Source organism: Rhynchophorus ferrugineus, unplaced genomic scaffold (assembly GCF_030347505.1).
Source record: "Rhynchophorus ferrugineus isolate W39M unplaced genomic scaffold, kcgeb_rfMv2 rfM2, whole genome shotgun sequence".
NCBI classification, from domain to species: Eukaryota; Metazoa; Arthropoda; class Insecta; order Coleoptera; family Curculionidae; genus Rhynchophorus; species Rhynchophorus ferrugineus.
This window is the reverse complement of record NW_027472581.1, coordinates 66,695,714-66,709,701: the sequence shown is the minus strand read 5'-3', so window position 1 is coordinate 66,709,701 and position 13,988 is coordinate 66,695,714. Positions and strand designations below refer to the sequence as shown.

At 28.5% G+C, this 13,988-nt stretch overlaps 3 protein-coding genes across 5 annotated transcripts; 2 read left to right on the top strand and 1 right to left on the bottom strand.

Moving 5' to 3' along the window:
- The first annotated feature begins 618 nt into the window (after window positions 1–618).
- On the top strand, window positions 619–1,768 carry cyp33 (peptidylprolyl isomerase cyclophilin-33). Its single transcript, XM_076394383.1, has one exon. It carries the CDS (start codon window positions 755–757, stop codon window positions 1,655–1,657), a length of 903 nt encoding a protein of 300 aa, XP_076250498.1. The 5' UTR covers window positions 619–754; the 3' UTR covers window positions 1,658–1,768.
- LOC143190210 (methionine aminopeptidase 1) lies at window positions 1,664–3,552 on the bottom strand. 2 transcript variants are annotated; one of them, XM_076394381.1, is made up of 5 exons: window positions 3,353–3,552; window positions 2,947–3,165; window positions 2,375–2,893; window positions 2,034–2,262; window positions 1,664–1,917 (listed from the first exon to the last, which is right to left on the bottom strand). In XM_076394381.1, exons 1-5 carry the CDS (start codon window positions 3,510–3,512, stop codon window positions 1,905–1,907), a joined length of 1,140 nt encoding a protein of 379 aa, XP_076250496.1. In that variant the 5' UTR covers window positions 3,513–3,552; the 3' UTR covers window positions 1,664–1,904. The 2 variants fall into 2 exon arrangements, with proteins under 2 accessions (XP_076250496.1, XP_076250497.1); XM_076394382.1 differs by lacking the exon at window positions 1,664–1,917 and having other exon boundaries at window positions 1,991–2,262.
- Window positions 3,553–3,924: 372 nt separating this feature from the next.
- On the top strand, window positions 3,925–9,629 carry fbl (pantothenate kinase 3 fbl). 2 transcript variants are annotated; one of them, XM_076394379.1, is made up of 8 exons: window positions 3,925–4,367; window positions 4,652–4,784; window positions 5,398–5,576; window positions 6,226–6,399; window positions 6,458–6,702; window positions 6,971–7,147; window positions 8,665–8,800; window positions 8,927–9,629. In XM_076394379.1, the coding sequence occupies exons 2-8, from the start codon at window positions 4,658–4,660 to the stop codon at window positions 9,089–9,091; spliced, it is 1,203 nt and encodes a 400-aa protein (XP_076250494.1). In that variant the 5' UTR covers window positions 3,925–4,367; window positions 4,652–4,657; the 3' UTR covers window positions 9,092–9,629. The 2 variants fall into 2 exon arrangements, with proteins under 2 accessions (XP_076250494.1, XP_076250495.1); XM_076394380.1 differs by lacking the exons at window positions 3,925–4,367; window positions 4,652–4,784 and adding an exon at window positions 4,928–5,343.
- Window positions 9,630–13,988: the final 4,359 nt, after the last annotated feature.

Genomic DNA, 13,988 nt, shown 5'->3' with positions numbered 1-13,988 from the left:
CTAAAGTTAAAGTTTTTTCTATGACTAAAGTATGGAACTCTTTTTGAAAATTCCTCTACCGGGTTGTCGAAAGAATTTTGCGTGAAAAATTAGTTAGGTAAATCGATAGTTATGTTTTTATCCGCGGCAGACATCCCTACAAGCAAAATGAATATAGGAAAATAATTCATAAAGATATTTGAAATAGAGGTGTCGGCCGCCAAGAAAAATTTAATTTATAATATATTTTTAAAAATATTAATATATCTATTTCGGCATTTTTAAAATATATCGATATTTTTTTGCAACAACTACAAAAATATTAACATTTTACGAAAGATATATTTTTAAGAAAAATTAAAATATTGATATATCGACCAAAAAAAATATGGATATTTTATAAACAGTTAAAATTAACTAAAAATGTACTAAACATTTACAATTATATAGCGATTGTAAAGCTTTACTAAAACAATTAAATAGCTTTTTATTTTATGTTTAAGAAATATTTTAACAAAAATATCGATATATCAATATATTAATCAAAAAATATTGGCCTAAAATATCGATATTTTAATGAAGAAATATCTGTACATATTTGGTTTTCTTCGTCATCCCTAGTTTGTACACCTAATTTTATGACAGTTAACCTTACTTTTGTTGATTACAATTGTGTCTTTATATATACATATATATTTTATAGTATATTATAATAATAATTGTATGATAAAGAGTATAAATTGTATATGTTTACGAGAAAAAAAACATTAATAAAATGTCTCAAACAAATAAAAGAACCGTGTACGTAGGTGGTTTGGCTGATGAAGTTGACGAAAAAGTATTAAAAGCGGCTTTTATTCCATTTGGTGATATTATTGATGTTCAAATACCATTGGATTACGAATCAGAAAAACATCGAGGATTTGCTTTTATTGAATTTGAAGCTGGTGAAGACGCTGCAGCTGCAATTGATAATATGAATGATTCAGAACTTTTTGGGAGAACTATAAGAGTAAATTTAGCAAAGCCTCAAAAAATTAAGGAAGGTTCAACTAGACCAGTATGGTCTGAAGATTCTTGGTTACAAAAGTATGCTGGAGAAACAATTAGAGATAAAATGGTTGAATCTGAAACAAATCAAGAAACTGCTGAATCTGTAATAGAAAATACATCAAAGAAAATTAAAAACCCTCAAGTCTATTTGGATATAAAAATTGGAAAAACTGAAGTTGGGAGAATAACCATAATGCTTAGGGCAGATGTTGTTCCAAAAACTGCTGAAAATTTTCGGTGTTTATGTACTCATGAGAAAGGTTATGGATTTCAAGGAAGTACATTTCATAGGATTATACCCGATTTTATGTGTCAAGGAGGAGATTTTACTAATCATAATGGCACTGGTGGCAAGTCAATATACGGTCAAAAATTTTCTGATGAAAATTTTCAATTAAAACATACTGGTGCAGGAACACTTTCTATGGCAAATTCTGGACCTAATAGTAATGGATCACAATTTTTTATTTGCACAGCAAAAACAGATTGGTTAGATAATAAACATGTTGTATTTGGACATGTTATAAGTGGCATGGATGTAGTGAAAAGAATTGAAAGATGTGGTTCTAAAACCGGGAAACCTAGTGAAAAAGTAACTATATCAGCTTGTGGGGAAGTACAATAAAAACAATTTGTTACATATAAGCAGAATCATTATTGTAATTACTTGGAGAATAATTCACAATGTTGATGTTTTATTCCAATTCATTTGATCATATATTTTATTACAAAATCATTTTGTCTTTTTATTTTCCCAAATAGTTTTAAGAGGGCCATTAAAAAAAGCTTTTATATTATTGTAATTTATAACATAACTATGTAATATTAGGCATAGTTTGGTTTACTTAACTCATAAGATCTTTGGTTGAAGTTCAATGATGTGTACTGCAAATAAATAAATAATGAAATAAGGGGCACATTAAAGGGGATGAATGAAATATTTTTAAAAACAACAAACTCTCTTTTTAACTTGTGTTTTATGTCATATATAGAAATTTTACATTTTGTCCATAAAGTGTGGTTGGCCATTTTTCTCCCTTCTTATGGTTAAAATTTCACATCCTGTCTCATTCACTAGCAGTGTTTGCTCAAACTGAGCTGACCACTGCCCATCAGCAGTAACAGCTGTCCATTTATCTGGCCACATTTCATCTTTAAAGGTACCTACAGATATCATAGGTTCAATAGTGAAACAATGACCAGGTTTAATAACTCCAACTGCTCTATTTTCTGTAATAAAACAATTTAGGTTTGAAATTATTATTCAATTCAATCAATCCAATATTAATACATAAACTTGAGGGCTATTATTGTAACTAATATTTGAAACAAAAACACCTACTTGCATAATGTGGTACATTTGGTGCTGTATGGAATAATCGATGTATGCCATGACCACAATAACTTCTTACAACTGAAAATCCATGAGTTTGTGCATGCTTTTGAATTACATTGCCAATTTCCCTGTATTTTTCTCCTGGCTTCACAATCTCTATAGCTTTCATCAAACATTCATGAGTGACTTTAACTAGATTTTTTACTTTGTCATTTACATTGCCAACAAAAAAAGTTTCATTTAAGTCTCCATGAAAGCCTCTGTGGTAAACAGTAACATCAACATTACAGATGTCACCATCCTGCAGTGGTCTCAAGTCTGGTATACCATGGCAAATAACTTCATTAACAGAAGTACAACAAGACGCTGGGAATTCATAATAATTCAGTGGTGAAGGATAGCAGTCCCTTTCAATACATGCTTCATGTACAATTCTATCAATTTCATCTGTTGTTACACCAACATCACATACTCTTGCAGCCTCATCTAAAACCTCCCTACCAAGTTTACAGGCGACTTTCATGCCTAAAAATATATTATATTAACTGGCTAATACTTTTGATGAATTACTAATTAACCTTCTATTTCCTCATCATCTAAAACTTTAATATGACCAGATCCTTTGACAGCTTGTTCACTTAAAGGATATCCCTGGGGATGGTCAGCATAATCAGGTCTGCCAATTTCCAAAGGAACAGTACGTTTGGAACTTTGAGGATAAGGCCTCAACTTGCCCGTGAAATTGTAGTATGGCCATGGATTGAATGTATCATCTTTTTTGTTATTTCCTTCACCTTCTACAAATGACACATTGTTTAAATAAGAAAACTAAATAATTAATTTGAAATAATCTTAAATATGTATTGAAAATATCGAAAAATTACTTGTTAAATTACTAAAAAATTTATAAAAATAGTATTTTAACATGCTGTAAAGTTGACTTTTCTTTTTTTTTATATTTCATACATACCTAACCTTACTTACTAGCTAATGAGTGAATAATTTTATGACTTTTCCAGTTTGACTTGAAACATTCCTGTGAACAAAAGAAGGAGCCCGGAATCCCTAATTTAATACACGTGGGGCATTGCAACTTTGCGCTTTTCCCACATCCAGAAGATTCACATTTTCTTTCAGAATCCATCTTACCAAATATATTCACTGCAAAAGAAAATGACAGAGCATTTGACAGGATATTTGAGTTATTTTATTTCTAATTTTATACTTATATATTTTGTTTTTTTCACAAAAATACAAAACAAAAATTTGTTGACATTTTCGTTTTCAAAATAATATATTTTCGTTTTAACAAATTTATATTGTGTTGATTAACTTCATTCAATTTTGTTATTTATAATAATACTCAATAGAAACTAAATAATTGCATAATTTAACTATTTAATTATTTTAATATGATATAAATATCTAAATTTCATAATATAATGATTTAAGACTTTATGAAAATATTAATTAAATTTTAAATATTATATTTATTCCTATTTCTTATGCAACTAACTATACAGGTTACAATTATATTAGCTGTATAGGTGCATGACATATGTCTACCATATAAAAGCATGTTGGTATGAGTAATTTTCAAGTAGTGACATTTGCACTAAAAAAAATGAGGAATTTTCTTCAAGGACATAGAAATCACGCCACTTTGTCACTTGCAAAGAATGTAGAGATTTTTATTCTGGATTTCAGAAAACACAAGTTACTTTTAAATTTGATAACTGTTAAGAACCTGGCTATTATCAACAAATCCCTGAAATCTGATAAACAGTAATTCGCGTTATTTACTGTATCATACGTTTAAGGTGTACTTTAGACCTAAGTCATAACAATTTTAGATTGATAATTTATTTCTTCAATATATATGGAATTATATACAAATACTTGAATCAAATGGCTTGTAAAGAATAAGCTTATTATATAGCTATTTGTAATATTGTGCAGTGTTTAATGCAAATATATCAAAATACAACAATGTTTTCAGGTAATTATATATATCTATCATCCTTATTTCTTATATAAGCAAAGTAAGAAAATGTGAAACTGTTTCTGGCTTTTTGAGGTCAAGGTTAACAAAGTAGGTTGGTGAAAAGTATATTTAATATCATGGACTTCCATAGCTTTGCTTGATGCCTGCAGTTTCTAATTATTTGAGTAAAGCATATGATTTTTAATAATGAAATAAAATTTATGGACTTTATAATAAATAATTAAACCAAAAAATATTTTTTGCGCTATTTAAGTTTAATATTTTATGCCTTATAACAGCAAAAAATGGCCCCACACAACTGTAAGGGTTGCTTACATTCAATTATTGCACACAAAATGTCACAAACAGATAAGAATCCAGTTCCAATGGAGGTTGAGGCTGTAGTGGAAAATGGTCATTTATACAATCCATGTAAGTACCTGTATATAAGCAAGCAAACATTACTTATTACATTAATTCAAATTTTTCAACAATTTGCACATTATAAGTTTATCTTTGATCTGTAAAGGTCAACAATTAAAAAACATTGACCATATATTTTACATAACATTTCCATACATTTCATTTGTGTTCGGTGTATAGTTTGGAACCCAAAGTTTAATTAAGTTTTAAGACTTGTCAGTTAGGTCCCGCGATTGATTGCAAAAAGTTTTTTGAGTGATAAGTAAAAAGTTTAATATAGTAATTAAGTGTATTGTACAAATTAGTCGGATAAAAACCGAAAATTAACTTTTTTCTATTTTAATTGATTTTTACTTATATATAAATTCATTGCTAACTGATTCCTTATAAATAAAATATGAACTTATATTTATCTTGTATTTGGATCCTGATATTACAAGATTAGAAAATATTGTTCCTATCGCTTGTGATAAAGTTTGCTGTAATTTGAATTATTGGGAATTAGAACCTTGTATATTAGGTCAGATGCGGGAAAAAATATGTGTAAAAATGACTTCTATAAATTCAAGTAAGAAACCATATTTTTTACATATGAAATTTTATTTGTGTGGAAATTTTTCAGCAATGCCATGGTTTGGCATGGACATAGGTGGTACTCTGTGCAAATTGGTATATTTTGAGCCAAAAGATATGAAGCAAGGTGAATCTGAATCTGAAATTGAGATTCTTAAAAATATTAGAAAATATTTAACAAAAAATTCTTCATATGGAAAAACAGGACACAGAGATACACACTTACAAGTAAGTTTTTAGAATTTTTTACTTATTTATTTGTAAATATTGTTCTTATTTTATATTTATTTACAGTTTTACTCTATTGTTTAGTAATACTATAAGCATTTTTTTCTGTCTCAACCAAGTACTATCTACTTATTATTATCATCACACTATCAGTGTCTTATCAACTCTCACTTATATTTATTCTTATGAGTAAAATTTGTTTATCATTTTTTAGTTTTAACTGTCCTTCAGAAGATATACTAATGTTATTAACATATTTGTTTGTGATGCACTTGATGTTTTATATTTAATAGTTATAATAATATATTATGCCATATAAAATTCTTTCATTTTGAATTTTGTATAGTTAGAAAGTCGAATTGACTGAATTAATATCCTTTAGATAGGGGAAATTATTATCATAAAATAATTATTATAAAGTTAGTCTATAGTTTTACAATTATTGTATTTTAATATGTCAAAATAAATTAATATATGATTTTCTTAATTAAAACATTTGATTATTCCATATTACTTTTAAAAATGTTTGTGCTTAGGTTTTTGTAAATAATAAATGAAACTAAAGTATGATATAGCATTATAGTGTTAAGCAGTAATGTTATAATTGGGTATCTTTTTTAAACTAACTTTTAAATAATATCTTTTATAGATGGACAATGTCACCCTTAAAGGAGTTGTGGGATCTTTGCATTTTATTCGTTTTCCAACATCAAAAATGAAAAATTTTCTGGTGTTAGCCAATCAAAAAGGAATGGCAAAGTTAGTGACCACTGTTTGCGCGACTGGTGGTGGTGCATACAAATTTGAGGATGATTTCAAAAGGGTAATATTTTTAAATGGTATACCCATAGTTTTAACTAAAATTCACCTCAATTTGACAGGAAGTAAATATGAAACTGGCTAAATATGATGAATTCGAATCGCTTCTTAAAGGTTTGCTTTATGTGGATAAGAACAATCTAACTGAATGTTATTATTGGTCAAATCCCACCGACGAAACCAAATGCTCAAAAGAAAAGTATGATTTTTCTAGTCCATATCCCTTTTTATTGGTCAATATTGGCAGTGGAGTTAGTGTGTTAGCTGTTAACAGCGCTACTGAATATAAAAGAGTATCTGGCACAAGGTAAATGAATTTGTTGATACCAATTTTAAACCTGTATTATCATTTATTAATTAGAAATTAATGTTTATAACAAGATAAACCAGTTTTCAAATTAAATGTAATGTAATAATTTGTACCGCCTTATATAATTTTTATTGATTTTTAATACATATAAAGACGTCATATTTTCGCAATAACGTATTATTTAAATAAATTCCCATAATGAATAAAATATCATCATGTTTTCAGATATTATTATTGTATATCTCTAATAGAAATATTTTTTCAGTTTGGGTGGTGGAACATTTTTGGGCCTTTGTTGTCTTTTAACTGGATGTAATACATTTGAAGAAGCTATTGGATTAGCTGCTGAAGGTGATCATACAAATGTAGATAAATTAGTTAGAGATATATATGGCGGCGACTACACTAAATTTGGATTACCTGGTGATCTCGTAGCCAGCAGGTAATGCTCTATATTTATATTTTAATTTGCATTTCATTATAACCAAATTATATACATCTGAAGTACTATATTAGCTTGCATTTAAAATGCAATTATATAAGTTTAATTGTTGACGACGAATATAAAAAAGGTTTTACGTCAAGTATAACGTTACCAATGCAAATAAAAGTAAATGTACATTTACGGTATCAGAAAATATCATGCATTTAATTGAATGTTATTGTGTATATTTTATAAAAACAGAATTATTCAATACCTGAGTAAACATGTTTAGTCGTTATATTAAATTCGAATTCGTTTCACAATCAAATATGCTTGTAGCTGTAGTGTGATTTACTAAAAGTTATGTATTGTTTCCTTGACTTTTAAAATAATTAAGTGTAAATTAGTATAAATACGTTGCTGGACAAAAATACTTCATATTTATTATAAGAACTATTTTAGCTTCATATCTTTGTAATTTTAAATTGAAAATATATAGTAATATATAAGTGATCGACTTGTATAAGTAACACTTAACATTTAAATGGGTATCAAAACCTGCTTAATCAGAATGAGGCTAGAGCGGTAAACCGCTCGTTGTGCTGATAAAACCGTGCAAAGATCGAATCACACTGGGGTTTAGTGGTCGAAAATAACTAATTTAATGGAAGAGGACGAAGTCTAAAGTCGCTATAACGTAAATTACTAACATAACTATTAATAAACTTATTAAAACATTTACATTTTTATTTATTTTGCATAACATAAAAGAACTTTCGTTTTAATTTTGATACTGGTGTATATCATAAAAATACCAGTTTTTCGTATTATATTTCGTATATATGTTTTGTTGTTTTTTTTTTAATCCATCTTAGCTAGTTTTAGGCCACGAAAATCGTGCGATTTGACCTCACTACACTTTTTTTATGGGGTTTTCTGAAGTAAAGCCTATGCTAATAATCCACAGTCAGTCAAAGCCCGTAAAGTTAAAAAAAACCATAGCCCAATTCAGTTGGATATATGAACTCACTAAAAATTGTGCCAATTTAAACTGAGTCATCTTGAAAAGCTACAGGGGATATTTAAACGATATTATATATTATAAATAATATTGACATCTAAAACAAAATAGGAATTTCGTTAATTACATCACGGACAGCCTGTTTATTCCATTTTAACTTTAACTCGCCAGTATTGAAGATCCTAAAAATAGCCTCCCGCGAATCAAAACGATATAATGAAACAGGGTAATATGAATAGTAATCTAGATTAGAACTTTAGGGATGCATATTCAAAGTTTAGCCTTTAAAACTGAACTACTGAGAGGCATGTTTATATTACAAAAATAAGAAGCCTAAATAGAGTTTCTTCAAATACAAAGTATTCTATCAAAATATCAGCTTTTTCAACATTACAAAATGACATACTTTCAATTCCACATGCAAATAATGCACAGAAATGTTATCGACAAATTTAATTGACACTATTAGGAAATACATAAGAGTATAATTAAAACTTTTCATATTTTAAATTAGTTTTGGACAAATGAACTCAAGGGACAGACGAAGCAAAGTAAGCAGGCAAGATCTGGCTCGAGCTACATTAGTAACGATTACAAATAACATAGGATCAATAGCTCGAATGTGTGCTATACAGGAAAAAGTAGAGAAGGTATTTATTAATTTTTAGCCCACTTTCGAAATTCATATAATAAATAACACAAAGAAATCTATAAATTGCATTTAAACATGTTTGAAACAAAACAAACGTTACAGAAAAGTACATTCTCGTTTTTAGGTTGTATTTATTGGTAATTTTCTACGCGTGAATCCCATAGCGATGAAATTGTTAGCCTATGCAATGGAGTATTGGTCAAATGGTTCAATGAAGGCTCTGTTCCTTGAGCACGAAGGATATTTTGGGGCTGTTGGATGTTTGCTTCAATATCACGGCGACAGGTGAAGAGTACCAGTATATTAAATAACCGGTGGAAAGAGAAAAGTGTCTTATATAACTAGTTTGGATATATTGTCTCTATCATTCCATCATTTCTTTTAAAATGTTTATTTATAATTATCATTATATATTCGTTGGGTTCATTTGTTAGCAGCTTTTACATTTAATTATTTCTTTGTAATGGGATATATTTATATTTGATTAATTAGATTTTAAGCTCAAAATCTTCCAAATAAAGTAAAATATGTAAGGTTAACACTAAAAATATTTACTATTATTTACTATTATACTATTTATTGTTTTAATTGTTGGCTTTTCATTTGTTTAATGTATATTTATTATAGTTCAATTGTATTAAGGTAGCGTGTCTAACACGCTTTTTTAAATCCATTGTAATCATTGAAATAATTTTTTATATAAATATAATTGTATATATTTCTATACTTATACTTTATTCTATTAATGAAAAACATTTTTTATATTTTACTTTTCTTGTATGTCTGTTAATAATTTTTGAATAAAAAATTAATAATAAGCTTTAAAATATCGTTTTAATTGCACCTAGGTATGGTGATAATTATGAAGATCACGAATTAATTAAGTATTCTGTTTGTTTACATTTGGAAACAATACATTTAAAAGTTTTTAATTGAGTGAATTAGAATTATTACCAATCATTATATAACAAATTTTGCTCTGCTATGTTTATATAAATCTATCTTAACACAATATTTTTATATAACAATCTGATTATTTTCTAATATTAACGTACCATTCTTTCATAAATAGTTGATATCAATATATAAATTTCTGGTACCTTTTCTATGGATAGAATGTTTACTTGGTAAAACATTCATTCAAATGTATCTAGAAAATAGCTAGTTCCAAAGTAATTTAGGTAATAACTACGTTTTCAACCCAAAACCAACCAAAAAGTGACGTTCTAGTTATCATAATAGAGATGAATAAAATTTACATTTCAGCTCCAGATTATAATGGTCAACTCAAGATCGAGCAAACAGGAAACACATTTCCTAACATATATGGTATAATATCCGTACAATAGGCAGATTCTGGTCTCAGCAGTTCTTTCAAACTTTCACAACAAATTTAAAATGTACCGTTATATGCCAAAAAGCCGCCAATCTACAGAGAATTGTTGTATTTAACCGTCTCAATATTCTTAGCTTTAATATTTTTTTGTTTATATACAATACTATCAACATCCAATTATCATCCATCCAACTGTAATGTTTATATTCTCTATGTATATTGCAGATATGTGTCTCCTAAGAACATAGTCTGCACTATTAACCATTAAATCACATTTTTTGTCAAATATATGACCTGTCTCGATACAAGAGCCAGTTTTTGCTCCAAGGACATAAGTGGTGTATTAATTCCGTCCCGTCCCGTAAAACTTTTCACAGCCAATTTCGCTCTGGACATGAACGTCTGTAATTGTTTATAAATCATGAACACGAAATAATAATCTCAATCACGCTAGCAACTATGCGTTATTTACATTTTAGTATCGAGCAGCAGATCCAGACACCAAAAAAATCCATAAGATCTCAAAACCTATCTTCAATCTTTTTTCTATATTTATTTATAATGGAAGCCCGAATCTACAGTAAATAACATTATTTCAAAAATAGTTAAAACGTGAATAAATAAAATAAATTATGCTATTATATAAGTATATATTTATTTTATTAATCACGAGAGTATCACGAAGCAAAATGATAAATGCAAATTTTAAATATAAACAAAATTATTTCCATAATAACACACTGATTTAAAAAATATGACGTAGCTCGTTTTGGTGTTATTTTCGGAACTGAGTCGGTCCTTATCGATTGAAAACCGAACGAGGAAATTTATAGATTCCAATACTAAGTATTAGGGAGGCAGAAGATACCCTAGGTTTCCAATAACAACCAATTCTTTCGATAAGATACAGTGTAGGCCTAATCGATTATTTCCATTCTGGTCACGTATGTATTTCGAACATTACGTATGAAAATTTGTAAACATACATAACGGTTAATAAAATAATTTTAAAAACAACCAAATAAAGAAATACATTTATTACAATAAAATATATGCGATATATACAATATTAAAATAGTTTTGTGAAGCAGTAATCCACACTATATCTTAATGTTAATTTACTTTCTTATTCCCAAAATTGAAATTGATTCAAACAAAATGTTTTTAACATTTTAATATGTACTACGTCCAATAAGATCACGAAAATAAAAAGGAAATTTCGGTAAAAAATATTTATAATTAATCTCTCTTCTTCGCTTTACACGGAAGAATTTTTTGAGAGGTAATCAGCGAGAGCTAAATCTGATTACTAAGCAAAATCTTAAAACAACTCGTAATCTAGCAACACTGTAAGACGCATTCAAATGTTCGTTCAAAGCGAAATCGTTCAAATTTTCAGATTAAGTCAATTTTAATCATGAAATTTGGTTCTTATAAAAGATTAAATACTAAAGTACTCTAGGCACATCTAGTGACTTCAAAGGGATGTATGTGTTTGTTGTTCCATCTGGACTGCTTATATAGTCCATTCTATAAAACAGTGAACTCACGTCATCTAAATTATGACGTCAAAATGTCGCAATGTAAAAACGTAAAACATCTTGATGACGTGATAATTGACGATGATTGATATTGACGAATAAATTTATTTTTGAGTATCGCCTGTAATTTTGTCCACCCATTTTGGCTTTGATATATAACAAAATTCTAATCTAAATAATGTAACATTCCTGTAAATTGTAAATGTTAATCCATAAAATTCTTGTTTTAGTCACCAAATATCAAATAAAAAAATAAAGTACCTGTTCGATAAAGTAATTAGAGACGCAATCTATTTTTTACTCTGAATATCTAATGCCTTCGATATTTTTGATCAGAGTAATAATTAGCAGCGATTTAAAATTTATTAAAACAAGGAGAACACCAAAATGTTTATAACATGTAATTATAATCAATAATTTTTTGAAGAATTTTGCAGATGTTTGACAACCGGACGACTTTTGCAGGCTGGTTCGGTTACATGTTTCAACTTATCAGACAGCATTGTATTTTTCTTTAACTAAAATAAAATGACAAGGGAAATTTTGTCTGATTCTAAAACGAATTTACAAATTGCGACAGGCAACACGTTAAAAATCTTGATGACGTGAGTTCACTATTATGTTAAATAAACTATAATAATAAAATTATTTTTGAATATCGCCTTTTTTTTCCGCCAGTTTGCCCTTAATAAGAAATAGCACTGTTTCTACCCAAATTTCCATGGTACACCCTGTACTGAATGATTTTTCAAATTTTGGTGACTCCAGAATCCAATAGTCCACAGCTGCGAAACTAAACTACTTCAGTCTACCTTTGGTGGCCTTACACCCTGAACTGTAATGCTTTTTTCCGGAATCCGTGGATTAGGTATGTTTTTCAAAGCTTGTATGTTTTTTAATTAGAATAATTTAAGGCTAGGGGGATCTTTGAGTACCCTCAACCCATCATTTGGAATCTTACAGCTACAGTTGCGGTACTTTTGCCCGAACTCCACTTAATCAGTCTTAGAACCTACTTGGAATCCTACTGACTGTTCCAATTAAGAAAGGTGAAAGGTTTAAAATAACAAAAGCTTTTTATTTTATTTAAAAAAATATTTGTTTTGTGTAAAGAGGCGACTTGTTGAACTGTGATACAAAACGATACCGAGGGTTTAAATATATTCCCACATAAACTCAACCCCTATATATATGAACTCATCACTGATTACACCATTCAGACTTAACATAACCACATGGCTTTGTTTCTTCGAAACAGAGCTTGTAGCTAGGACCGTATTAGTCGTGCAATGTAACAAATATTCTCTCTCTACATACCTACACCAAGAATGAATAACAAAAGCAAAAACTGCACCTATGAAGGTAGAGACCGTTTAATTGTGGTGTTCCAACTGCCAACCGTATGTGTTTAATACACTAGCACGTATAAGATAATAATCTGTAGTCCTTCCAATAAAACAGCCAATTTCAGTTACTTGTTTCTTAAATCAAACCAACATACCAAAGAAAATTCATTTTATTAAGTCATTGACTTAACTTCCAAACTTTTTTCAATATTTCAATGGCTCAAATCAAAACAGAAAAATCAAAGTTATTTTTTTTATCCTTCTACGCATACCTGAAGTAGTTTAAAAAATGCTTTCGACTTAAATAATATTTCGTTTACCATGATGTTTGTGTGCCTTAGTTTTTATTTCCCGACATAAACTGTTCAACATTTCAATGATACAACTATAGTCATAGAGTAATAGAGAGAAAATTCAATAAGGGTATCTAGCGAAAAGTTTCGTTGCGTCCAATATCTAAATGGGTTTAAAATCACCCATTCAAGTAAATTGATTGACCAGATTAAATTTCCATTATTGACACCTGTAACAAAAACATTTTGCTGTGAAGACATAAATATGTCTATAAAATGTAAATAAAATATAATTATTATATTGTATTAATAGTTCTTATTAATATTTTACCTGGAAGACCATTACGTACTGTAAAATTAAAAGGCTTTTAATTTACTTTTCTACAATATTTAATAAAAAAATTATTAATGTTAATAATAAATGTAAAAGAAAAATGTCCAAAGTTGTTTAATACATCCGTTAGTAAATAATGTAAATTATCTAAAGCGTCCTCATGTCCACTCTTAACAATTTCTTAAAGGCGAATGAACTGCTCTTGAGGGATTTATACCGAGGATGTTCGAGGAAGTTCCAAGAAGTTACAGCTAGATATTGGACGTCGCGAAACTCAACTATCAACTATTTCTCAAAAATAACCCTCAAAGTTAAATCTCCATTTTTTCGGTGTAT

Excerpts from the sequence above, each read along its gene's own strand:
- cyp33 (XM_076394383.1), top strand. The coding sequence starts at position 755 with ATGTCTCAAACAAATAAAAGAACCGTGTACGTAGGTGGTTTGGCTGAT.
- LOC143190210 (XM_076394381.1), bottom strand. The coding sequence starts at position 3,512 with ATGGATTCTGAAAGAAAATGTGAATCTTCTGGATGTGGGAAAAGCGCA. Across the intron at positions 2,894-2,946 it reads AGATGATGAGGAAATAGAAG|GCATGAAAGTCGCCTGTAAA; the intron begins GTTAATTAGTAA and ends ATATATTTTTAG. Across the intron at positions 2,263-2,374 it reads AAATGTACCACATTATGCAA|AAAATAGAGCAGTTGGAGTT; the intron begins GTAGGTGTTTTT and ends GTTTTATTACAG.
- fbl (XM_076394379.1), top strand. The coding sequence starts at position 4,658 with ATGGCCCCACACAACTGTAAGGGTTGCTTACATTCAATTATTGCACAC. Across the intron at positions 6,400-6,457 it reads TTGAGGATGATTTCAAAAGG|GAAGTAAATATGAAACTGGC; the intron begins GTAATATTTTTA and ends TCAATTTGACAG. Across the intron at positions 8,801-8,926 it reads TACAGGAAAAAGTAGAGAAG|GTTGTATTTATTGGTAATTT; the intron begins GTATTTATTAAT and ends TCTCGTTTTTAG.